Genomic DNA, 27522 nt, shown 5'->3' on the forward strand with positions numbered 1-27522 from the left:
AAGTCTCCAGGGCCAGATGAACTGCATCCAAGAGTATTAAAAGAACTGGCAGATGTGATCTCAGAACCACTGGCAGTCATCTTTGAGAATTCCTGGAGAACAGGCGAAGTCCCGGCAGACTGGAGGAGGGCAAATGTTGTCCCTATTTTCAAAAAGGGGAAAAGAGAGGACCCAAATAATTACCACCCAGTCAGTCTGATATCAATACCAGGGAAGATTCTGGAGCAGACCATTAAGCAAACAGTCTGTGAGCACCTAGAAAGGAATACTGTGATCACCAATAGTCAGCATGGATTTCTGAAAAATAAGTCATGTCAGACTAACCTGATCTCGTTTTTTGACAGAATTACAAGCCTGGTAGATGAAGGGAATGCAGTGGATGTAGTCTACCTTGATTTCAGCAAGGCATTTGACAAGGTGCCCCATGATATTCTTGTAAAGAAGCTGGTAAAATGCGGACTTGACTATGCTACCACTCAGTGGATTTGTAACTGGCTGACTGACCGAACCCAAAGGGTGCTCATCAATGGTTCCTCTTCATCCTGGAGAAGAGTGATTAGTGGGGTGCCACAGGGTTCTGTCTTGGGCCCGGTCTTATTCAACATCTTTATCAACGACTTGGATGATGGACTCAAGGGCATCCTGATCAAATTTGCAGATGACACCAAACTGGGAGGGGTGGCTAACACCCCAGAGGACAGGATCACACTTCAAAACGACCTTGACAGATTAGAGAACTGGGCCAAAACAAACAAGATGAATTTTAAGAGGGAGAAATGTAAAGTATTGCACTTGGGCAAAAAAAATGAGAGGCACAAATACAAGATGGGTGACACCTGGCTTGAGAGCAGTACATGTGAAAAGGATCTAGGAGTCTTGGTTGACCACAAACTTGACATGAGCCAACAGTGTGACGCGGCAACTAAAAAAGCCAATGCAATTCTGGGCTGCATCAATAGGAGGATAGCATCTAGATCAAGGGAAGTAATAGTGCCACTGTATTCTGCTCTGGTCAGACCTCACCTGGAGTACTGTGTCCAGTTCTGGGCACCACAGTTCAAGAAGGACACTGACAAACTGGAACGTGTCCAGAGGAGGGCAACCAAAATGGTCAAAGGCCTGGAAACGATGCCTTATGAGGAACGGCTAAGGGAGCTGGGCATGTTTAGCCTGGAGAAGAGGAGGTTAAGGGGTGATATGATAGCCATGTTCAAATATATAAAAGGATGTCACATAGAGGAGGGAGAAAGGTTGTTTTCTGCTGCTCCAGAGAAGCGGACACGGAGCAATGGTTCCAAACTACAAGAAAAAAGATTCCACCTAAACATTAGGAGGAACTTCCTGACAGTGAGAGCTGTTCGACAGTGGAATTTGCTGCCAAGGAGTGTGGAGGAGTCTCCTTCTTTGGAGGTCTTTAAGCAGAGGCTTGACGACCATATGCCAGGAGTACTCTGATGGTGTTTCCTGCTTGGCAGGGGGTTGGACTCGATGGCCCTTGTGGTCTCTTCCAACTCTATGATTCTATGATTCTATGATTCTATGAATGTTCAGGGTGGCAGGAGAGGATATAGTGTTTATTAATATCCTTCCTAACTTGTGCTAGCAAGTTCCTTTACTTAGCAGAGTTTACATTCCCCTTCTCACACACAGCAGAAAACTAGTTGCAAACTCGTGTGAGGTTTTTAAGACAATACACAATTCAGTCTGGCTTGTCCAGATTGAAATGTGTTCTAATTTACCTAGTGACTGCAGGCTAGCAGTCCAGCAGTTCACAGGATGAAAGGAAGATGGAAAAGAGAGAGCGTGGCAGCATGCCTTGTCCTTTTACCAGGTCTGAAAAGGTCATGGCCACCCACTAGTCACATGCAAGGAAGGATGCTCCAGGCCAGGAGGAAGAGAAATTTCGACTGGCTGGACCAAACATTCCCTTGCATGTCCACTCTAGGAAAACAAGGAATGTTGTACTTGACTGCTCTCAGTGGATTACATCCCACAGTAACTAAATGTTACTTGTGAAGGTGTCTAAGAAGAATAAGAACACATCTGGCCAGGTTTAATAAAACATAAAAGATTAAAAATTTCCCAATACAAGGCTGCCTTCAGACGTCTTCTAAAAGTTGTATAGTTGTTTATTTTCTTGACATCTGAAGGGAGGATGTTCCACAGGGTGGGTGTTACTGCCGAGAAGGCCCTTTGCCTGGTTCCCTGTAACTTCACTTCTTGCAGTGAGGGAACCAGCAGAAGACCCTTGGAGCTGGACCTCAGTGTCTAGGCTGAACAATGGGGTGGAGACGCTCCTTAAGGTATACAGGGCCAAGGCCATTTAGGCCTTGTTTGGGGAGATTGCTCCAAAGAAGAGGTTCAGTTCAGTCACTGAAAACGTTCTCTCTGATAGCTTTTCCTCACCTCAGGTGAGCATGTCACAGAATGGCCTCTCAGAGGATTGGCAAGTTCCCATAGGAGGAGAGTGTCACCCCCCCTTTTTATCAATTAAAAGAACTGTAAACAGTGAATGGCCTCTGTTTTAACTACTGTGCATTCTGGATTTGTTTAGCTCACCAGTCTTGTGGATAAGACATATGTATGTACCTCGTTATTTTTCCAGTTAAGTTTTCTCAGTGTGACTCTTTCACCACACAGGAACATGAACATAAAAACCAGCCTGTGTTTTCTGAAACAAATATTTGTTTAAAATATGAAGCAGCAAAAACTTGGTTAAAGAAAATCACGAGGCAGAGAAATTAAGGACTTTTAAATGCCTCTTAAAAACATATATATTTACCCAAGCTTTCATGGGCCCCAACTCTTCATATTTTAATTCTCTGCTTTGTACACAGATCAGTTTTATCTTTGTACACAGATCAGTATAGTTTTGTTCTCGTTTTACTTATTTGCTAGAAATTGTATGAAATGTTATTGTTTGTTCTTGCCTTATTCTCCATGCAAATCATTTAGAGAGATTTTTATATTAAGTGGCACATATATTTTGAATAAATAAATAAATAAATAAATAAATGAAATGTGATAGGGAAACAATACCATATAATGCTATGTGTTCCATATAATGATATGTTGTCTAAAAGGTTTTTAAGCTCACATTAGGGAACGTCACCAGAAACAGCTTCCCATGAGCAAATCCTGTACTGGCTTGCAACGTTTAGAACTGTTCACTTCATGATTATAATTTTGTTTGTCTCCATGCCAATGTTCTTAGGAACTTGAATCAGGGATATGGAGAGCTGGTGTGTGATAATAGTGATCTCTGTGATTAGTAATGCAAATCCCATTGCCTATGGTCAATAATGGTAATGATGATTTATTAAATTTGTATAATGTTCTTCATCCAGAGGGAGTTGGAATCCAAGAACATCTGGAGGGCTTCATATAGGCTACCCTTCGGTTAGATGTAAATATTCTGGGTTGTCTGTTCTATGGGTCATGATGGGATTACATGGGGAGAGTTTAACTCTTCCTGTCAAAGCCTGTGAATGTTAATTGTCCACAGTGCCCTCTAACATGTGGATTATTTTGCATTTTCCTTTTCAGTTCAGTGATACACCGTTGAAGTTATGCGTCTGCTCGACTTCCACCCTGAATTGGGGCTTAAACCCATTTAGCTATTTCAACTGGGTAGACTCATTACTAATATCTGTAATATCTTATTTGCAAATAATTTGAATGTGCTCAAAATCTACCAGGAGCACACTTTCTCTCACCACATGATGATCCCCCCCTACTGTCTCTGTATGATGAGATCCAAGTGGAACTGAGGTCCTACACATATGTTACATTTCCTGTGGAGTAAAATTTATGGAAGAGCACAGTACGGCGGGGTGGGGTGGGTAATGTTGAAAGGTAACCCTGTGGATTTTTTTTAGGAAAGAGTTGTTAACAGGAAGGAATAGGAATTTGGGGTTTAGATCCTGTATCTTTTCTGCATGCTAGTTTTGCACTATAATGCAACCTGCGTTGGCAGCCAACTGGTACAGTCCTAGTACAAACAGTAAAATCGTTTTCTGTAAGGTAATAATTAGCACTATAAGCCTGGAAACCAATTAACCCTTCTCCCATGTCCTACTATATTCTGTGATGTTTTATTCATAAACCAATATATAGTGGTACCTCAGGTTAAGTAATTAATTCATTCCGGAGGTCCGTTCTTAACCTGAAACTGTTCTTAACCTGAAGCACCACTTTAGCTAATGGGGCCTCCTGCTGCCGCTGTGCTGCCGGAGCACAATTTCTGTTCTCATCCTGAAGCAAAGTTCTTAACCTGAAGCACTGTTTCTGGGTTAGTGGAGTCTGTAACCTGAAGCGTATGTAACCCGAGGTACCACTGTATCCTGTTCTGAATTCTTACACATGGATTCATCATTTACTACATTTATAGTCCACCTTCTCCCCAAGGAGCCTAAATGATCCCCACCCACTATTTTACCTGCTCAGCAACCCTGCAATATACATTTGTGTTTTTTTTAAATAATATTTTATTAAGTTTTCTCAAGAATAAAGACCACAAAGATAACAACAACAAAAAAGTAAACATCAAAGACAGAAAAAGAAAAATTACAGCAATCAAAAATCAAAAATTCCATACAAAAAAACCCAAAAAGATAAGAAAAATAAAAAATAAAATCTCTCCTTTCAAATTCTCAGCATTCTTTAACTTATTTTCCTGACTTCCTCTCACCTCCCTCCTTGTATTCCATTTTAAATTTAATTCAGCAAATTCATAACCACTTGTCTTAACCTTAATTATATGTCCCCATGTAATATTTACCTCATATTTTCATTTATAGTCTACCCATTCTTACAAATTCTTATTTCCCCAATTTTATCTTGTCTTCAAATCTTTAAAATTCTTAGATTTAAACCATTACTAAAGCCAATTACTTCCTTTCCAGCATCTCTTAATATTTCATTAGAATTACACTAATTCCATAAATAAGAATTTATTACAAAAGCATTTCTCATTTTAAGTTTCTCCAACGTCCCTTTTCCTGGTTCCGGATTATGTCAGTCCTTAAGTCTTTAACCCTTGTCAGTCCGGTGTCCTAATATCTGAAGCTCTCAAGTCACTGGCAGGCCCCCTCTGCGAGTTTTCTTGTTTCTGTTTGTAGTTACATAGATCCTTGTTCCCTGTTGTATTCTTTCGCATTTTCTTCTCTTTCTCTTTGGGGAGCCAATCTCTGGAGAACTCTATGTAGTCAAATTCTTCATCTCCTTTTATCCAATTGTCCCATTCCCCAGTGTTGCACTCCCCAATATCTAGTTTGTAATCCAAAGAGTAGTCATTCCAAAGATAATCTTCCCCTTGTTTCACAATCCCACCAGAGATAATGACTCTCTTAAATCCACAATTTAACCAGTGTCCTGCGAATTCCATCTCCCAATGTTGCGGCTTCTGATCCTGTAAAACTTGAAGACTCTGTGTCTTATGAGATACATTCATAACTTCATGCACTTGCCCTAAGTCAATATCCTGGGTAGATTGTTGTGCAGTTTCTGTAACTGTACATTCCATTGGCACCTCCTTGTTAACTGCAGCTAAAATGTAGGCCATCTCTTGATTCATAAGAGACACTTTCTCATCCATCTGTTGCAGCACATCATATATTTTGTCCAGGGCAGATAAAACTTCCTCTCTCATCATTCTGTCAAGGTCAGAAAGCTGGTCCCACGGTCTGATTTTCCCAGCTGCTATGTTCTCTTTATAGAATAAAACAAAAGCACTGGCAGACCTCCTCTAGGGGGTGTAGTTACTTTTTAGCATCCATTTTTACAGTGTATCCAACAAGGGAAAATAAAAGTTACTTTCGATTTTCAGATATTTTGTTTCCTTTCAATATAAAACAATCAGGCAGAAGGCAGCATTGGACTTTTTTCCCCCTTCCAACTCTATCTGTCAGATTTCTTATATTCCTGTTATAGGCACCACCGACAGTGTCTTTCCTTTCATTCCGTCCCCAGGTCAGGAACAGTGAAGACTTATTTTCTTAAATTACTCTCTGCAGGATTTGCAAAGTCACAATTTGTTTTCCCCCTATCCTCCTGCTGTCCAGGGGGATTTGGTAGTTAAAAGAGCAGGAAATTCCAGGCTGTCAATTTACGGCTTTTAGCTTGTAAAGTCTTTGCTTTGATCTTCCTACAAAGAACGGGAGGCGGACTTCCTATTTACACTTCCCGTCTCGGCTCTAATTCAGAGGTATACTTTTGATCCACAAGTTTCAATTGTCCTACTCACGGGTTGTTGTTTGAAATCCGAATTGGCATAGGAAAAAGGACAGCGCTCTCCGACTCTGGCTGTGCAGCTTCACTCCACAGAAGTAGCGATTGACTCTCAGCACCACGCCAACCCCCGTCTCACTCCGGAGCCCTTTGTAGAGCTCCTTTGCCAAACAGAGGGGCGCAAACGGTGCCCGCCGAGTCCCACGGTCGCAGGCTTCTTCCGCCTGTGATTTTCAAAAGGGTCCCCGCTTCGCTGCAGCAGTAAGACCCAGTTTCTGTGGAGCTGTCTCCCTCTAAGTCAGGGAGAATCCGCCATTATCGGAGGCGCCGCCTCCGGAAGTCCCAACCCTGCAATATACATTTGGCTGAGGGAAAGTGATTTCCCCCTGACACCCAGTGAGCTGTATGGCCAGGTGGGGATTTGAATGCTGGTGTCCCTAGCTAATACAACTAGTGCAGTGGTGGGAAGCCTGTTCAAGCCTGAGGGCCACATACCTTTCTGGGCTACTTTCCAGGGAGAATCATACTGGGATGGGTGGGGGCAGTGGTAAAAGCAGGCAGAGCAACAAATGTGGCTTTTACCATGTTCAGTAGTCCTGTTTCTGCACCAGCTAGCTAGTCTCCATCTAGCCATACAAAAAACATTATTAGAGTTCAAAGACACATTCCAGCAAAAACTCTCAAGAAGGTTACAAAGTAGGACTGGAGAAGAGGAGTGTGGCTGGGGAGGTGATGTGACCTGGGAATTTTTTTGATAATCTGGAGGGTTGCTTTTGGCTCCTGGTTCTGAGGTTCCTCATCCTTGACACAACCATTGGGCTCTATTGGCTCCCTCCAACAGAAGAATTGATCTGAAGCATGGACTCCTTTAACCAGTGGACAGATTCCTTCTGTAGGAGGTGGATTCTATCCATTTGATAGTTAAAGGAACTTGAGAATCAAACCCAGTATTAAATAATAAAAAGAGAGAGAATGCTTCTCAAATCAACATTTTAGAAGTTGATATTTCTATTTCTTTGTATGTTTCAAATATTTATTTCAGAAACAGACTTGGTTCTTGTGAAAAGAGTCCAATGCATGACTTATCTGCAGCCTGAAAGACCTGAAGGTTTGCATTTTGTGGGGTGACTTGGGAACTGAATGCCTGCTGGGCCATTTACGATATTCAGTTTGACATGGTTCCCACCATGGAGTCAGTATATTTTTAAAAAATCTCATGATGATAGAAAAGCAGTTGTGTGAATTCAGCCTTAAGGATATACAGTATGAAGCACAACCTTAGAAAATGTATTTTAATCATAGTGGTTGGTTTTTCGAACATTAATACTATTTTTATTTTCTTATTTGCTACAGTGTTTTTTTACTGGAAACAGCATGCAATGTGGTGAGTACTTGGAAAGATGTATTTCCTTTTCGAGTATTTTTATTTAATAAGTGTAGTTTCAAAAAATATCTGAACTCACCTAAACGTGGGTTTGTTTTATGCTCTTGGAACAATTGGTCAGTAAAAAAATATAGGGCTAGATCCAGATATTCATGCTTTACAATACAATTCTATACATGCCTACTCAGAAGTAAGCATGGGTTCAATGGGATTTACTCCCAGCTAAGTGCTGAAGAACAGCAGCCACATTCCCACTGAAATCAAATGGGACAAGTTTGTCATGGCTAATTTGACCCATTAATTTCAGTAGGACTAAAATACTATAACAAACTTTATCTGAATCCAGTCATTTAGTCTTTTCTTTTTTAGGGGGTTCTTTAACTGGGGAGATTTGCCTATACTGAATGGGTAGAAATGGCTTTTATATTAGGTGCAACTGTTTTTACTGCCTCTTTTCACCTATATATCTACAATTCATCTATATATCTACAATTTGTTGACAGCCATTTTTGTTCAGGGCTCAGATTTTTGTTCTTTCTTTATGCTCTCAAAGTCTCAAATACCTTCATTTTAATAGTGCTGGTCTCTTCTTGTATGAGACTGTGTGTGTTAGTGCATGAGAGACAGATTTTTTTGGGAACTATATTTTAGTTTCTTGGTGTGGTATCAGAAATTCAGTATGGCATAAAGCTGTTTATATGTCTAAAGTGCATTATAAAGAGGTATGAATCCACTTTCAGGCATAAAAGGAATTAGATTTGCTACAACAGCTCTGTGCTGAGATTAATAAAATGCAGAGCAAATAGCTGATGGAATGATCCGTTTGAAGTTGGTACTGGTATCTGGGGAAGCTGGTCAAAACTGCTACGTGTATGTGTGTGTTTGTAGGATATCTGTGTGTGTTTGTGGGGGGAGAGTCAGATTTGTTCAGTATTATTTCTGGAACAGCATTTTAAAATTAGCTGAGATAAAGCCTGCACATATTTGCAGAGCCGGTTAAGCAGGGACAAATCCATCTGTAAACCTAAGTTTCCCTTCATTTCCTTCACTATATATCTCCAAATTACAGTGAATTCATTCCTGGGCTGGAAAGGTGCCAGAAGTTTCTCATCTAGCTATTTGTGGGCTGCCTCTTTCTCTCTCCCTCCCTCCCTCCCTCCCTCGCTCCCTCCCTCCTCTCACTCCCCTTTGAGGCTTTCTGATGCCTATAGAGTGAGCTCAACTCAAAGGTTTTCCAGCCTCACACTTTGCTGGTATTCTGTAACAGTCAGATCAGGCTCTGTGTAATATTAAGGAATACAGTACTGTGGCAGCATCCGATTCCTAGCATTTTCTCTCTCCTCTGCAGGTGATCCTGCAACTTCACCATGCATCTGGTAATGTATACCTTTTTACTAAATAAACCATGCAGGGGTTTCCCCCTTGATTTTTATGCATCTTTCCTGAGTGAACTGAATGTGAATATGGTGTGTGTGTGTGTGTGTGTGTGTGTGTTAAGGGATATGTGTAGTTATGTGTTGTGCTGTTTTAAAACTAAATGTATTTAAAGTGTCTGTGTAGAAGATTTTCATCCAAGTAACATTTTCTTTCGGAGCAAATCTTGTGCAAATAGAGATCAGCACAGGCAATTTAGAATGAGTAAGTTTTTCAAAGCAAACTGAAATTGAAGACTACTGTTCACACCAGTATGTCTGAGTGCTGAGATGAGATACTCGTCTGACAGCAATAGATTTAAAAGCAAGGACTGAATAAATATCTGGAGACTCAATGAACTCTGAAATAGCAAAGATCCTGCTGCTGTGGCAGAATCTTTGTAGATTATTTTTTTTTAAAAAAATATCTTTTGTCTTTTCGTTTTGCAACTCCTGTAGAGAGAAAAATGTGGTTGTGGTTCAGAGTAACCTCCTAGGGTTCCTGAGCTTCATTATTCAGGAGGCATTATAGCTATTCTAAATACTTCACCTTGAATAATAAGTAGATCAATGTAAACCTCTGAAGCCAAGAACTGAGTTGTTTTACCATGAGTATTTCTGTGGGGGACCTACATATTTGTGTAAAAAGGCAGTTCAGTTGTGTTCAGTTGATATCTGTCTGACATGTGGCTCTGAGCTTATTCCTAGTGTAAATCTGTAGTAATTAAAGTTAACTTATCAAAATGCTTAGGGGGAGACTTCTAAAGATCAGTGTCACCATTGATGGTTCACTAGCATCTAGTGATCTAGATGTGAGATGGCATAGAAGGATACAAAAAAAGTACCGATATCACTCCCAAGTACAGAAAGGCTCCACATTTTACTTGTTGGCTGATAGGTGTGGCATAAAACATTCACTTAGTCTGCCATCATTATACTTACCTGGGAGTAAGTGCTCTACTGACCACAGTCAGACAGACTTCTGAGTACAAAAGCATAGGATGGCACTGTTACACAGCATAAGCCGCTGTGAACTCACTATAATACTGTTTCCTAAAAATCTAATTTTTAATTTGTTGTTACATTCCCTATTTAAATATCCTCATGTATTGATTAAACTTTTATAGCATTGCTCTATCTTTACAAAACCTGTAGATAGGCTACATAGCTAAGAATCCAAGCATTGCATGCTATTAACTTAAGGGACAAATAAAATGGAATGGTGCATTTCTGAGATGGCTAACTGGTATTCAGTTCAGATGCAACTATTTGGGCAATGGTAGGTTAACACTGGCAGGTTGACCTTTGGAAGCTGCATTCATATTTTTTTTATTGCATTGAGCGTGTCCTTTGGAAAAATACCTCTGGCATGAATTGTAAGCTAATTCACAGTATTCTGCCATGTTGGTGCATCAAAGCTGTGGTATGAGTTAAATGACATCGCAGCTTTGCATTGGTATTAAAATGTGGTCCTGGATTCAGTACAGAACTTGCTAACTTGCTCCAGGTTGAGGGTCTGAGTGCAAATACATTATTCAAGGAGGGTAGCAAAAGAGATGATAGGGAGCAGAGTTGATGAAGACTAGGAGACTAGGAGAAGTGGGTGTAAGTTGGACCAATTCCACAATATCCCATGCACATCAGCATGTTGAGGCATGTCATATGGGAGTTTCCCGTGCCCCTGGTTTCATGCTTTAGTGCAAATCTGGAACTAGAGGAATCAGTACCAAGACAAAAGGTGCATCATAGATTTTTCTATTATGAGTAATACAAAAGATCCACAATAGATTTCACACCAGCAGTGCTCCATGAGAACTGCACCACAGCCTACAATTCACCACATCCACAAGCTGTAAAAGCCACCAGCAGCATGAGAAAGCATGCTCTTGATTGGACATACTCCCAAACTACTAATTCCTTATTGCGTCCTTAGAAAACAGTCAAATAAAGCTCAAATATTTTGTGGTAGCAGCTCTTGGAAAGCCTTTTCAAGGTGGATTGTGTTGTCCCGTTGGAATACTTGTGCTGTTCCACATGGAACTGATAGTAGCATTATTCAGGTGTTCAAAAACAAGCAGCTGTAATTGTGTGAGCGATGGGAATGCGCCACACTTAGCCACCTTCCCCCGCATACAAGGATGTCTATGAATTGAGGACCTGTCTAAAGCAGGACTCCACCTCATGGCAACACTTGACAGGCTGCCCAGTTTCAGATATAACGTTACCATGTGGAAACATTGGGGAGAGGGGCAGAGCAAATTCACACAACCCTCTCATGTGATTGTCACTGTATGTTTTTGAATGCTCAGATAGTGTCTGATAAGATTCGATGTGAGACAACCCAATTTGGTAAAGATCTGTCTCTTAGGGAGTGCAGAAATCAATTCATGATGGAACAACCTCCCGCCTCAAAACTAATATGGTTGTGTGAATCTTGCACCAAAGGAAGTTTGTGTGTTTTGTTCAGCTCTGTTCCCTGCTGAATAACCAACCTTGGACCATAATCTTTGCAGACAGGGTTGTATTATGACTCAAATATACGGTGATATCTGTTCAGTAGAATAATCTTACACCAGTTCTTGGCTTGGAATTTAAAATATTGACTAATGGGCTATGCAGAACTATTATAAATCTAAGCCTCAGCATTCTCTAACAAATTTATTGGACAATTACAGACTATTTTGTTAATTCACACAAATGAAAATGTGCATTAGTGATGATTAATTTACCAAAAGGTGGTTAGACTTTGATTCACTCAATTGTCCAGCCAAAGCCTCGGTATCCATTTGCTAATGGTTGCCTATATATTACAAATGTCAGCACACACAAAGTGCCAACCTTGGAACTTTAATTACATATTGAATACATAATTTATTTGAAAGGCAGCTTAGTGGCATAAAACACCGTAATTGTGCTCTACTTGTTCACAAATTAAGCCATTTTATAGATCAGAAGCTTCTGTCATTGCCTGCTTTGGGTTTTCTGCTCTTCTATAGGTTTGACTTACAGCCTAAAGAACCACAATGTTTCATGCGCACCTGCGGGTGACTCTCCCATAACTTTTTTGTATATGGCAATTCTCATTTACGTGAAGAATGTGGATATAATGTAATGTAATGTAAACTGACTATGCACATATATGTTTTGGCTCTGCCATACATGTTGTGAAATCATACGTGCTGTGAAATCATTGCAATAATTTCCAGTGAGTATGATAAATTGGCTGCTATATAACCTCAGGAAAGTTCTTTATAGTGGTGCAAATATCTGCTCAATCATGAACACCACTGGATTGTCAATTATTATCTCTGTCTAGTCTACCTCTCAGTGTTGTTGTAGGATAAAATGGGCTACTCCCCCCCCATATATGCTGCTTGGGGGTCCTTACAGGAAGGGTGGGATAAATATGTGACAATTGTGTACACTGGACTGTGCTTATGCTGGTGAAGCCCTTGTTACCAGATGGCATAGAATGTTCACAATTATTCCAAGTCCTCAGACAACAAAGCTCTCAGGACATGTTCAGCCCAGCTGTTGACTGTGGGAGAAGGATAAATTTCCAATTTGGCCAGGATTCAAACATCACACATACCGTATTTTTCTGTCTATAAGACGCCCCCTATTTTGGGGGCATCAAAATTTAGAAAATACGGGGGATTGAGTTTTGGAAGAGGATTATTTGGGGGGCAATTCTGAAAATCACTCACCCACCAGAACGCTGCACACAACCGCTCGCGTCGCTTACAATTGCCGCTTCCAATCTCGGGCTCATGTTTCGTTCCGGTGGGTGAGCGATTTTCAGCACCCCCCCCCCCACAACAATCAAGCGGCAAAACGCCTCTTAAAATCTCAGGCTCGTGCCAAAAAAACACACATTTGCCCGCTCCCCCTCAGCACTACCCGTGTATAAGACGAACCTAAATTTTCAACCTCTTTTTGGGTCAAAAAGGCTCATCTTATACACGAACAAATACGGTATTCTGTGGGGGAGTCTGAGGACTGGGGTTTGCTGGTGGTCCAGAAACAAAGTGGCTGAAGGAAGGATGCAGAGTAAGTAATGGACCTATGTACAGGCACCTGAGGGAAGAGGGTGATGTTGAAATAAATGGACAGAGAGGTTTTAAAAAATGGTCTGAGACAAGCAGAGGGAAACAGGGAACAGTTTCATATTTTGTTCTGTATTAACCAGCTTCTTCTATGGGCTGCTGGCTTCCAGAGTATATAAAACAGGATGATAATGACATCACACAAAGCAACCATAGTGATAGATATAATAAGGAAATATAATGTACCAAAGGAGCACACAGTGGACGTTGAATCTCAGTAACTAGCTCAACAAATAAGGTGAAAATTTCTATAGATAGCTTGTCTGGCATACAAAAGCTCCCATTTATAATGCTGTGCCTTTATTTTAGGGTGGTACAAAACCCCTCTCCACACACAGTGCCTGCAGCTTGTTTTCTGTAAAAATTAAAATGAGTAGAAGGAAATTGTGAATGAGTCCCACTAATTGGATGAGGTGTTGGGAAGAGGATGAGTTTGAAGGTGCTTGTTGCATTTTAAATAGGTAATAACTGGGAGGTCATGAGCAACTGATTTTAGTTTGCACTAGTTTCCATGGGTAACTGCAGGGTTAAACAGAGAAAAAAGTGGGCCAGTATGATATGTTTGGCAGTTCCAAATTTGGAAATACTTGATTGATATGAAATCAGCTGCACCTGGAAGAAAACACATATTTCTGATCTATGATAATGAAGCTTTTTACTTTTTGTAGGGATGGGGTTGAGACTTTCAGTTTGCCTTTAAAAGTGAATCTACCAAATCCACACTTTTCAAAACAGTGCACAAACTGAAACAAAGACCTTCTTCAAAATTCACACTCTTCTGAATTTTGCAATGCAGCTCTCTAGTCAACTAAGATGTACAAAAATGCATATAACCATGGTAAAGTTTGCTTTTAAAAGTACATATATTAGTGAAAATGACATTTAAAAATACATTAACTGGGGGAACTTGCCTTGCAAAAATATGTATGTTGGGCAAACTTGCATATAAAAATGTGTATATTAGGAGAAATTTGCACTAAAATGCTGATGAATTTTCATGGGAACTTTATTTTTTAAAATAATAAATTGATATTGAAATAAGGACAACTGTAGACTAAAAAATGGGAAACGGTGAAAAACTGGAAATGACGTATTTGTCCTACTCTAGAAAAATGCTGTTGAAACCAATCTGGCTTCTCCAGAATAAATGTTTTGATGATTCCAGTTTTTAAAAAATCATTTAAGCCAAAAATGTTTTCGATTTTCACAAGTGCAAAATTGGTCTCAGTGGCATGGGAAGTGTTTGTATGTGAGTGCTGCGTAGAATCGCAGAACTATAGAGGTGGAAGGGACTACAAGGGTCATTTAGTCCAAACCCTTCAATGCAGGAATCTTTTTGGGCAATTTGGGGCTCGAATCCACAACCCTGAGATTATGACTCCCATGCACTACCAACTGAGCTACCTTGTTTCATTCAATCGCCCTGGTTCAAAGTGGTTCTTAACTCTCTGTTAATCAGGGTTCTCATTTGTGAATATGCTTCTAAGGCTGTGTACGCACAACATTATATTCTACATTCAGTGTGCACTGAGATCTTAGTGTGTGTTTTTTTTAAAGTGCTTCTGAAACCTGCCTTACTCCTGAAAAAGCAGGTAATGGTAGCAGCCAGGAGTGCTGCACTTGTGCAGTTTCTACCCTTGCATAGAACAGGACATCTTACCATGATAAGCCATATAACCTTGAGGGTTGGCTACTATAATCTACTCAGCGCTGGGCCGCCTTGAAGATGACTCAAATGCTGCAGTGGCTGCACAATACTGCTTAATCAATTCAAAACAGATTAGCATGGCTATAAGCCATGAGAGTTTTTTGTCGTGACAACCAGAAGTGCAGCCTTCATTTCTAATGACAATACATTTTCAAACCAGAAACCGAATAGCCACAGGGGATTTGCTATCACCTTGGTGTGAATCTATGCTATAGCATCTGTTTGACCACTGTTGGTAGACAAAAAGTTGGTTCAGTTGCTGTTCTAGCCTTATTCTGGTCACAGTGTCCCATTCACCCCTTCCATGTGCATTCCTGTCTAGCTTATCATTCCTATTAACTGGTACGGGTCTTTCATTAACCCTTCTACAAATTTCCCCCCTTCATTTTATCTGTCTCGGTCCATGCATCCAGGCTGCCATTATTTTGTGGAAGGGATTCAAGTGGATGCCAGAATTTTAGGTTTGTGCATTTAAACTGGAGTAAAGGGTTCTGTCGCCCTAACACAGCAGACCCTCTTTTTTAAAAAACCGTGGGCCTTCTTTCAGCTTGGAAAGGGACAGGGAAGTGTCTTGAAACATGTGAGGTGAAGAAATGACTTGTGAGAAGGTATTTAAAAAACCTCGCAAGCAAATCAAGGTGAATGGAGGATGAATGCTCATTGTTGTATGACCATAGACAAATGATCAACAAAAATGGGATATAGTCTAACCCAGGGGTCAGCAAACTTTTTCAGCAGGGGGACAGTCTACTGTCCCTCAGACCTTGTGGGGGGCTGGACTATATATTTTTTTGGGGGGAGAACGAATTCCTATGCCCCACAAATAACTCACAGATACATTTTAAATAAAAGGACACATTCTACTCATGTAAAAACATGCTGATTTCTGGACCGCCTGCCAGATTTAGAAGGTGATTGGGCCGGATCCAGCCCCCGGGCCTTAGTTTGCCTACCCAAGGTCTAACTACTGCATACAACTTGTACAAGCAAATCAGGATTAATGCTGAATAAACAGGTAATCTGGAGGAGCCCTGAGGTGGGTGTGAATATCACCACCAAAAATGGGCATCACAGCTCCTGAAAGAACGAAGGGGTTACTCAACAGCACCCCTTCCACCTTGTCTGGTCCATCTAGTCCAGCATCTTGCTCTCACAGTGGCCTGTGGAAGCAGAACATGAGCAGAAGAGCACTCTGGCCTCCAGTGATTTCCAGCAACTGGTTTTCAGATGCATTTCTGCCTCCCAACTGCCTCCAAAATTTAATTTATTTTTGAGCTCCAAATGATCTCTTCTACTTGCTTCGTTCAGCTGTTAAACATCAGACTTTGTGGAACACTGCCGGTTTGTGGACAATCACCGGTCAATTCCAGTAGTTCTGAGACAAAAATAATAATAATCAAGCCATTGGAACTTGAATCAGCCTGGGCACCAGTGGTGGCTTGTGAGGGCAGCAGTGGCAGTGGTGTCCTCCTGGTACTGGCACGTTGCTCATTGAGATGGAGATGTGATGGGTGCCTGCAGAGCTGCTACCAACCTGGATGGCCTCGTTGCTGCCTCGCCCTTCCCTGTCCTGTCAAGCACAGTCTGCTGCTGGGAGGACACCACTGCACCCCCCATGAGCACCCCAGCTTAGCACCCCAAGCACCATACTGAACTAAAGGTCCATATGTAGGGCGATGCCTTATCTAACTCATATCTGGTTTCTCTGAGGGGTAGTGGCTCTCCAAAGTCCCAGTCAGGTTATCTGCCCAAGCCTAATGCTGGAGATGCCGGAGAATGAACCTGTGGGGTCTTCTGCTTGCAAAACGTGTTCTGTACCGCTGAATGAGTCTTTCCTATCTGTTCAGAATTCAACCCTCTCTAGGAGGGAGGGTGCCATTTGAAATAGGCAAGACCTTTGGGTTTGGTCCCTTGCTCACATGGTTGCATCATTTATACACAGCCCTCAACTACGTGGGATGTAATCACAGACATTCAGCTCCCATGCGTGAAGGTAGCTTGGTCACTAAGGAGTCCAGCTGCTGCAGAACAGCCGCCTAAAACATTTTCTCTGCGACGATGCTGTCTGTATAGTACCTGGTGCATGTCTGTGACAGCTGAGTCTTCAACACCCTTTATCACCAGAGGCTTTGTTTCCATGCCAAATCCAAAAGACTCCATCCAACGTGTGTCTTGCCAAACACATTTGGCTAGTTATTAATCTGGAACAGACCATATCAAGTTCAAATAGACTTCAGCTGGTTTCAAACAGCATGGAGAAAATAATGACATCTTGAACTTTACATTATGTAGGCGTCTGTGAGCTTCCCGTCAGGTGTTTTAAAGTACCTGTCTCCATTTTTATGCAGTCTTCTGATCTCCTGCTCATATCATGCTGCCCAAAGGTCATTTCTATCTACTCTTTTGTCTTTCAAAATCAAACTCTAGTATTTACATGCTAAGTTCTCTTTTTTTAAGCTGTTGTTTTTCCCTTAAAACATTTTTAGCCTTACTGAATTAGCACAGATGCTCCAGCTTCTCCCATCTGTATACCTTGCAAATACCAGGTTTGTTTGGCAAGCTTTTGTGCTGTCAGGTTTCCTGTCTATAATATGATTTCCTTTAACAGGCACTTTAGGTTAAAATACCCCACCAAAAAAATTCTACATGATTCCTGCTGTTGGGCTTATTAGGAGTTTGGCTACCTTACCACAATGAAAAATTGATTTTTCTCATTGAGTCTGCTCATAACACTGAGTTCCATGTGGTTGCTTCAGAATATGAGCTGAACAAGCATATCTCAATTTTGGCATGCACATGGTATAGAAATAATAATAATGATGATGGTGATGATGATGATGATGATGATGACACCTGCACTGTAGACCTAAGCTGGTTTAACAAGGAACCTTGAGGGTTGTAATAAAAAATCCCTGGATTCTTTAGGGAAACCACAATGATTTAAATCCTGTAGTGTAGAAATTCCCAAAGTTAAATTGAATGGGGAAAGTGGCTATGTGAAACCAGCCCAGGCAGCTCATTCTCCCACACTTGGCCAATGTGTATCTTTTGCTTGTTTTGTTAACAAAACAAAACAAAAAAATACACTACAGATCGCTTTTAAAGGCACTCTTGAAAAGTTTCATCTAAGCTCTAACTTATTCATGGACCATGTTCTCAAATGCCTTGTGTGCATCCTGGCTGCTGCATCCTAAGCCTGAATTTATAACTGTCAAGAATGTTCCTCCAGCTTTATAATGTTTAAAAGATGAACACCCAGAACACTCTGCTAAGTTTGAGCTCAGGAGATTTCCCATATTTTTATTTATTTATTCCACACAACAAGGCAACCTGCAACAACCCCCAACTGAACCCAAACAAGCATTAGAATAGATAAATTACATATAACCACCAACTCCAAAAATTGCATTACAAATTCCCAATGGTTGCATCTTTCCTAATATTTTCCCTCCGCTATTATTTTATTTATATGTCTTTATTGCCCTGGAGCTTCAGACTGAATTTAATCCCAGTTTATTTATTTTATTTATTTAAAAGCACGTCTAAACTACTTAATATTTAAAATCTCTAAGCAGTGTACAAAAACAAACAAACCTACAAATAATAAAACCATATCAGAAAAACAAAGGGGAAAAAAAAAACTAGAAATCTAGTAATACTAGGGTCCAATCTTATGGACGTGGGCAGAACAATAGACTTTTACAAGATGTCTGAAGCACATAATGGGTGATGGCTCATGTATGGCAAAATGAAGGGGATTTCAGAGCATAGAGGCAATAGCAGAAAGTGTTCATTTTTGGGTCATTGCCTTCTGGTATTCTGTAGAGTACTGTGGCATGAGTAAAATTTCCCCAAATGACCTAAATCATATAGAGCCAATGTGGTGTCTTCCTGATGTTGTTGAACTACAGCTCCCATCAGCCCAAGCCAGCGTGGCCAAGGATTATGGGAATTGGAGTCAAACAATATATGTATGGCACCACATTGGCTATACTATAAACTAAACTTTAAACTAAGTTTAAATAGTGCCACTAACCATAATGCACAGCTGTCGGACGCGTGGTACACAGCCTCCTAGTATTCCTGTACTTAACGTAAAAGCCCAGCCAAGGATTTTGTAGGGTTTTCAGGAAGCACGAGCCCTTGGGAAGTCTTCAGAAGACAGACCATTGGAGTGATGTTTGGTAGAACAAACATCCCCCCACCCCTCCAAAGTAAGGTAAGAGCAACAAAGCCCCCACAATCTGATGAGTATCTCACCAAAATTTTCCACCCCATTTGATATTTTTGAATGCGGTATCTTTTATCATGAATTGGCAAAGAATGGTTATTGGGTGAGAATGGAATAAATCTAAAGTGACTTTTCTTAATAGGGACCTGTAAAGTTTCACTGTTTGGGGATGTGTCTGTGGTATCCCTGAGATTCAGTGCGTAAAAGTGTCGTAGTGTAACTGCCACTACCTTGAAAACATTTTGTTACCATCCTTTGCTTAAATTGTCAGAAGCAGATTTCAGGACCACCATTTAATTTATTTGTTTGTTTGTTTTCCATTGAAACAGATTAACAAATGCAAAGGCTGCTTACCCGTTACCTGGGTGGTTGCAACCCGGCGCAGCGGCTCCCCTGTCCTCCCAGAGCCACACCATTTTGTTTGTGGTCGTTGGCTCCTTCTCCTGGCTGTTGCAGAGCATCCTGGGTTCCCGCCAAACCCAGTCTTGAATTCTGGCCTATTCACGGTGGCCTGAGGGTGGGGTGGGGCCAGGGAGCAGATCATGCATCAGCAGTCTTCACTTTGGTCTACTCCCTGGGCATTTATGTGAGCCAGCGACAATTCCTTCAACTGTGGATTGGGTCAAAAGAAGGGTGTTCAGATAAGAGGATGATTAACCATTTCCATTCTGGTTGTTCACATACACCAATCAGGTGAAAAACAATCTTGCTTGGGAAGGGAGCAGAAGTACAACCAGTCAAACTGTGACTCCTCCACTCTGAGTGTGGAGCCAGTGTGGTGTAGTGGTTAAGAACGGTAGTCTCGAAATCTGGGGAACTGGGTTCGCGTCTCCGCTCCTCCACATGCAGCTGCTGGGTGACCTTGGGCCAGTCACACTTCTTTGAAGTCTCTCAGCCCCACTCACCTCACAGAGTGTTTGTTGTGGGGGAGGAAGGGAAAGGAGAATGTTAGCCGCTTTGAGACTCCTGAAGGGGAGTGAAAGGCGGGATATCAAATCCAAACTCTTCTTCTTCTCTTTTGAGTAATATCCTGTCTAAGGGCTTTTTGGTGTGTGTATATGTGACCCACAGAATTTGTGTCATGTAATTTGACTCACAAGGAATGGATTATTTTGACACTTATGGGAGCCAGATGTATTTTTTCCCCCTTCACTTGGCAATTTCCAAAGGCACAGGTGCGTATCAGAATGCAACCACCTTGCTTCCTGAGTGTTTCTACATCTCTTGATTGCAATCCATGCTTGTATTATGAACTCTGTGGTTAAAAGTTGAAAGTGCTAGAGGCAAAGGTTGTAAGCGATGAGAACTGTTCAAGTGATCACTGTCAGCCACAAGAGCAAGGCATTATGTTAGTTAGGTTTAAATTAGCAGGAAGTAGAACCATTCTGAACAGGCCAAATCTAAAAATTACTTTAGCCCTACTGAAGTCGAGTGCTGCATTATCCTAGAAGCTGGTTGTAGTAGGGCACTGGTGAGGAAACTTTGGCCTCCCAGATGTTGCCATGCTTGGCAGAACTGATGGGAGTTACAGTTCAGCAACAACTAGAGGGTCAACAATTCCCCTTCCCTGCTCTAGGGTTAGGGACAGTCTAGTGAAACCACTGTTGAATCAATGTGATGGCAAAGCCCATCCAAGGATTTTCTGGCGTATGAACCTACCCAGTGCTGGGGATCCTGTGGGAAGAGATGTCAGCTTTCGTTTCTATTGATTTATCATTTTCCCAATCAGTTTGGTTTGCTCCATTTGTGATTTTTTTTTTTTTTTAAAGTTTCACATGGAAATTTATATGCCAGGGATGATTGGAGTTGAATGATCAGAGCTCTAATTTGCTGCCTCTCATTTCAGGGAAACTGTTTGCCAACAATGATTTCCACTGAAGCAAAGTAACATTTGTGTGTGTGCGTGTGCATATATATATATATATATATATATATGTGTGTGTGTGTGTGTGAAAATTTGGTAGTTTTATCCTGCAGAAATCTGGTCACTAGCCTCTAAAGGAGCACATTTTGACATTATCAGTAGAAGTGCACTCAGAGCCTGAGCAACTTGCTGAAGTTAATTGCCTGAAATTCACACAATTTAGTTACCGTTTAACAATATGCAGCCAATAACAATGTAATGGTGCATTCCTAATTTGTGGTTAATCAAAGCCAGAAGAATAGAAGCAGTGAGAAAATACATGCCACAGATTTGGAAAGGCACAAAAAGTCCAAGAGGGTGCAATCATGGCTGTTGAGTTAGAGTTAAGGAAGATCCAAAGGCCAAGAAGGCTTCTTTAAAGAAATGGAAGTCAGGTCCAAATGTGGAAAATAAAAGCATCCTCAACTCTGACCAAGCAACTATAAGCAGGCAATGAGGCAAGTGGAAGATAGATTTTTGAACTGCTAATAACAAAAAAAAAAAACATTTAAACAATGTTTCTTTAAATACATTAGAAATAGAAAACCACCTAGCTGGCATGTTAGATAATGGCAGAGGTGTAAAAGGATTAATAAAGTTGAAGACTGCAGAAAAGTTCAATGATTTCATTGGGGAGAATATTGTAGAAATACCCATACTTGGGCCACTTTCTCAGGAGGGACATTTGTTTATTCCAAATCAGGTTTCAGTGGATTCAAAAGCAGAAATTTGCACTGGACCTCCTAGGGAGGAGGCATGCATAAAAGGACCTCCAGTGGTGGTCTTGGGGTCTGGGCAAGTTCTTACGCGGAAAGTCCTGAGGTACAGAGGTCCCAAGTTGCATAAAGCTTTAAAGGTCAAAACCAGTGCTTTGAATTGGGCCCAGGTACAAATTGGCAGCCGGCGCAGTCAGGCCAGAACCAGTGTTATAGCTTCTGGTTCCAGTTAACCATCGAGCTTTGGGCTTTGAACTTTCCTGTGTCAACACGTAGGGAGGAATCATTACAAAGAGGGATACACAACACGGGTGTGTATGTGTGCTTTGATGAATAAACTCATTGATGTAATGCAGTTTCCTGCACATTTTCAGCCAGCTGTTCTTTTGTTCCCTAGTCTTAATACTATTTTTTAAAGAATAAAATAAGATCAGAGGTTAATTTTGTGATTCCTGGAGGGCATTTTTCTTTCAGAAAGTTTTACAGAAGCCTTCTAGAATATATTATGCAGGTGATTCCATGAATCCATAATATGAGAGCAATTAACTGAGCCTATTTTGAATATGTTCTGCTCCATATTAATTGAGCAATAGATTGTATTTGTGTGGTGGAAAGAAGCTGTGTAACAATAAAATTAAAATTAAAGGTATTTTTTGTTTTGTTTTTTTTAATCTCCTTCTTGACAAACATATATTAAGAGCATTCCAGTTGATCCTCTCTCATGATTTGTGAAAGACACACCTGATTTTCCAAAAAGGTTAGCATACTTCAAAAATAAAAATAAAATCTAATTTGAGTAGCAAGTTGACTTTTTACACTCACACACTTGCTAATTTACATGAAATGTACCTGACAGTTGATATGCTACTGCAACAGTAGGAGGCAACCAAGAATACTTGATAGGAAGACTTAAAAGGAACTGAACAGATTCTGTTAAACTGTTAAAAGGAATTTAAAACAGGATTTGCTCCAGGTTCAAGGGAGTGTGTGTGGTAAAGTCCCCTCTGGTGGGCTCTCTTGTCTACAGGAATCCAGTTGGCTTACCTGGTAGGAGCATCAGCAACCGGTGACAACAACAACAGGTTTCCCAGTCAGTCTCAGGTGGCTGCCACTTTAATTTCTGATCATAACCCAACATAGTGTCACTCCAGGGCACTGTGGGAAACTAGAGCGGTGGTCAGGAGACTTGATTTAATGAGGGCTCAGGAAAGGCCATGCCAGGACTTTGGGTCTCTGGTAACTTTCCAAGGGTGCTGTATGCAGCCATTTTGTCTGCTTCTTTAAATAAAATCTCCCCAAATATATTTCATGCATATATAATGTTTCATAGTGACTGTAACTCATGCAGGCATGGCCAACTTGTCATTTGCCAAGCTAAGCGCTGCCCTAAACTGGACAACAATTTCCTCATTCTTGAAGCCCCAGGCAGCAAAAATAATGCAATATCCTTCTAGGGTTTTGCATTTGGCTTGGTCACAAAGTTGTGCTGGCTTACAGTAATATTTATATCTAGCTTCTGTCATGTCATTTGCAACCGGGTGTTATTAGTGATGTCCAGCCTTCAATGAACCACTAAATTGAACATAACCTTGAATCACTAAGAATTGCTGCAAATTCGATCTATAACGAAATCAAGAAAGTCCTTAAATGGACATTTACTAAGAAACCAGAGGCTTTCCTCCTGGGCATGGTTGGCCAATTGGTGCCAAAGAAGGATAGGATCTTCTTTATGTATGCCACTACAGCAGCAAGAATTCTTCTGGCAAAGTATTGGAAGATGCAAGAACTACCTACTCTGGAAGAATGGCAGACAAAGGTGATTGACTTCATGGGACTGGCAGAGATGACCGGCAGAATTCGTGACCAGGGGAAAGAGGCAGTGGAAGAAGATTGGAAGAAATTTAAAATATATCTTAAAAACTGTTGTAAAATTGAGGAGTGTTAAGATGTCAAGGGGTAAGAAGCAGAGAACTACAGCTGTAACCAATAAATTTATGGGAATTTAATGAAAAGGAACTAAATGGATAAATTGATTAAAGGGTTGCTAAAAAATATTTTTTAAAATAAGGATGCAGCGAAAGGGAGGTATGGGGAAGTCGATTGAAAGAAGCTACAAGAAAATAAGATTATGAATTTATTTTTGGTTGATTTGTCTATGTTTGTTTGTGTTTTGTGATGTGTTTGTCTTTTAATTATGTGTTTTAAAAATTGAATAAAAATCATTAAAAAAAAAAAAGAATTGCTGCAAATTCAACCTTGTGTACACCTAGGCATATAAATTAGCATATGCAAATTAAATGCAAACTGGTGTCCTCTTTGATGCATTTCCACTTTTTGTGGGTGTGTGAGTGGCCACTCTAATTCCAGAGGGTACCTAGATGATTAGAACAACTTTGGGGGGGGGGGGCAGTGTAAAGGTTTGATGTCAGGAAGGAGGCAGGCTAAGCTCTGTTACCTGGGAAGAACTCCACTTTTGGATCTCTGGACGCTGCCCAAAGACTTTGGAAAAGCCTCTAAGGTTCCCTTAAAAGTGGCAAGATAATATTTCAAGGCTTTGTTAATTAAAACAAATGCACTTTACGCTCATATATTATTTCAATATAAACTTGTCCAGATACTATTATTATTCTAGTAGATGATTTATTTTTCTGGCGTGTATAGTCTCTGGGGTAACAGCTACCTATGTATTTATAACACGTTAACAATGAATCTTGAATACTTCCTTATTTGGAGCCTTTTAACATGTAAGTATCACTCCCCTCCTCCCCATACGTGCTTTCTGGGGACTCATCTCTAAACATGGTCACAGAAATTGGGCTGTGCTTCAAATTGGGGCTGCATCTTTCTGGTCTTTGGGCATTTAGCACATTTATGTCAGATATGCCTAAATGCTCAAGAAACGTCGTGTATGTAGAACATGATTCATCTGCCATTTACCGACTTCCCCTGAAATAAAGTTATGATCATAATGGAGTTCACACTTGATTCTCTTAAAACCTTATCTTACAGAACCCAAGTCAATGTTGTAACTCACTTGGCATTGTCTTTTCTTGGAGGCTATTAAATATATATAGAACCAGTCATAGCAGGGATTTTTGCTATGTAATTTTTCATAGAATAAAAATATCCTATTGTGATAGTTATTGATCAAAAGATTTCTCTCTAAATGGAAAACTTCTGTCATGCTCCACAATCTTAGGCTGCTGATACTGATACATTTAACCCTTTGCACAGAGGTTACTATAAAAGGCATCTTCATAGTAAGTATGCAGTAACCATGCCCAGAATTTCAAGTAGATCACGTGTGTGTGTTAAATTATATATATTGGGGTATAACACATATGGCTGTAACAGATAAACAGTAAATATAAAAACCCCCGGATTCCAAATGTCTTTTTGGAAATCCAGGTTTTCTTTTGCCCAAAGGTGCTCAGGGCTGGGACCAGGTGGGTCTCCCTGTGGAGAGCATTCCATAAAGTTGGCACCACTACTGAGAAGGCCCTGCTCCTATTAGACATCCCATCAGAAGGGTTATACGGACCAGAAGCTCAAGGTGTGCATAGGAAAGCACATCTAGGAATAGGCTGTCCTTAGCATACCCAGGTCCCAATCCATTTAGGACTTTAAATAGAAGAACTAGTATATTTAAATTGAGCCCGGAGATGGAAAATCAAAGAGGTAGATTGAAAAATGCTGAAATAATATGCTCGAGTGATGGCAATCTGGTGGCGGTGTAACCAGCTGAAGTTGATGGACTTTTTAAAAGGCAGGCTCAGATTCCTCCTGGGCCACATCAATAACTGCTGCCTTCTGATCCATCTGTGGATAAAAGGCTTTGCCCTAACTCCTCTGTTTCTTTAAACCATCTCATTGTTTTGGGCAACTGAGTTTCCAAGACCTTTAGTGGGATGGGAAGATAAAAGCAGAGACAGGCGACACTGTGTTCATTGCAGTCCTTAATGTTGGCACACTGCAATCAGAGCTGCTATGTAATGTGTTTGGTGCATGTGTGTTAATGTGTGTAAATGTATTGTTGAATGCCTGGAGGATCTTGATTGATTCACAGAATATTGATTCACATGCCTTCTGTTTTGTTTTCCACTCATGTTCTGCAAAGCATCTCCAAAAGGAGATGAATAATCTCTGTAATCAGCTCCACTACGTTTTTTTTTTGGTGGCGGGGGTCCCACATCCAAAAGGATGTGCCCTTAAACTTCACCAAACTCAAAGGAATTAAATCCCATTTATTCCAGTGGAATAGAAATATTCCACAATTTTGTAGCAAGTGTACCACGTGCTCGGGAAATGTGGAGTTGTAACATAGTCACAAGGTTTTCATGGAAATCTAAATTACACTTTTTTTGTTGTGGCGGTTGCTTAGTACCAGCAAATTAATGTCGTCTGGGTTGAAAATTTAAGTGCTACTCTGCAAATTAAAACCTACATTTTCCTTCACTTCGCTTTAGGACTGGAAGTAACATTCTTGAGTGAAGTTTTGTAATTAAAAGCAAAACAGAGGCCTGAGGATGATAGATGTGACCTGCAGCGCCAACATACTGAAAAGCCTGTGCAATTTTTCTTTGGCAAGGGATAGGCTGTAGATTTATCATCGGGACAGCCAACATATTCACTTGGGGTGGGGGTGGAGGAAGCAATTAAATATAGACCTTGGTGACAGTGCCTGTCACAAAGAAGTGTATGAATATCCTTACATGAATTTTAAATTAAAATCTGGGCTTTATTGTCCTTGTGAGTAACTTCATGTTCATTTCATAAGCCAAGCAATGAGATTAGTGATAGATACGTTCCACTAAATGCAATATGTGGAGGTATTCTTGACATGAAGAGATAAAGCAGTCATAGACAATAGTTACTAGTGGTGCCTGTCACATAAACAAAAATAAAATAAAAGCATATGGCTTGCAGTCCTTTACCCAAGAGTAAAGACATGCAGAGGATTGTGCTGCAAATAGCAATTGAATGTCCTACATGTTCCGACAGACATTCTACCCTAGTGCTCTTTGACGGTGTAATCTGTATTCTTCTACAGGTGGATATGATTAATGGCCATCTAATAGCAGTAAGAAGCTGAAAACATTTCCTTTCCTCCCTACAAAAATCTGAAAGCATTAACCTAGGCATAAATGGCATAAATATTTGAAAACATCGGCTCGTTAGGACCAATAATGTGTATAATAACAGCACTTTTCAAGTTTACTGCTGTTTTCACTACCCCAGATGGCTGCAAAATTGGACCGTGAGCTTCCATTGTGTTCTTTCCCTCTGCCTAGCTAACAAAAGGATGCTAACATTTCCACTCACCATTACACAGTATGTATGTTAATTGTGTAAATGGCTTTATTACACTTCTAAATTTGCTCAGAGCAGCAAGGCAAGATGGGAGCTCTCTGAATGTGCAACTCGGGTTATGTACTGGTTGGGGTTCTTCAGCATGGATAATGTTGCACTGCTGTTTAGTCAGCCTGTTTTTCACAGAGTTTTTCTATTATATAGTATTTGACTTTTGTTCCCCTGAGAGGCATCAAGCTTTAATATCTTCTTCCCATTCCTTACTACAGCATAAAACTTCTTGCGTCCCCTTGCATTATAACCTTTGGAGAATCTGGGTTTTTAGAAGTTACCTCCTGTTTGTGTTGAGGTCGGAGAGGGAAACTATGGTGTATAATGGTACATGTAACCTGCTGGGGAATACTACTGGAATTTATGAATGGGCTTTAAATTATAACCTGTCTTGGTTATAGTATGTTGTGGATTTGGGAAAGGTACTCCCTGTGGGAGGAAACCTTGCAACAGTTTTGTCCTAACACCAGGAA

General features: G+C 40.6%; 1 protein-coding gene across 2 annotated transcripts in view; it reads left to right on the plus strand.

Moving 5' to 3' along the window:
- Positions 1–8820: 8820 nt before the first annotated feature.
- LOC310844864 (schwannomin-interacting protein 1) overlaps positions 8821–27522 on the plus strand; it is a 384519-nt gene continuing 365817 nt past the window's right edge. Inside the window, exon 1 of one of the 2 annotated variants that reach the window (XM_083739577.1) lies at positions 8821–8988. In XM_083739577.1, the coding sequence (XP_083595703.1) occupies positions 8980–8988 (9 nt within the window). In that variant the 5' untranslated portion in view covers positions 8821–8979. The remainder of the gene's footprint in view (positions 8989–27522) is intronic. The other variant, XM_083739569.1, reaches the window with a different exon arrangement.

Source organism: Podarcis gaigeae (genome assembly GCF_964106915.1).
Source record: "Podarcis gaigeae genome assembly, chromosome: 5".
NCBI classification, from domain to species: Eukaryota; Metazoa; Chordata; class Lepidosauria; order Squamata; family Lacertidae; genus Podarcis; species Podarcis gaigeae.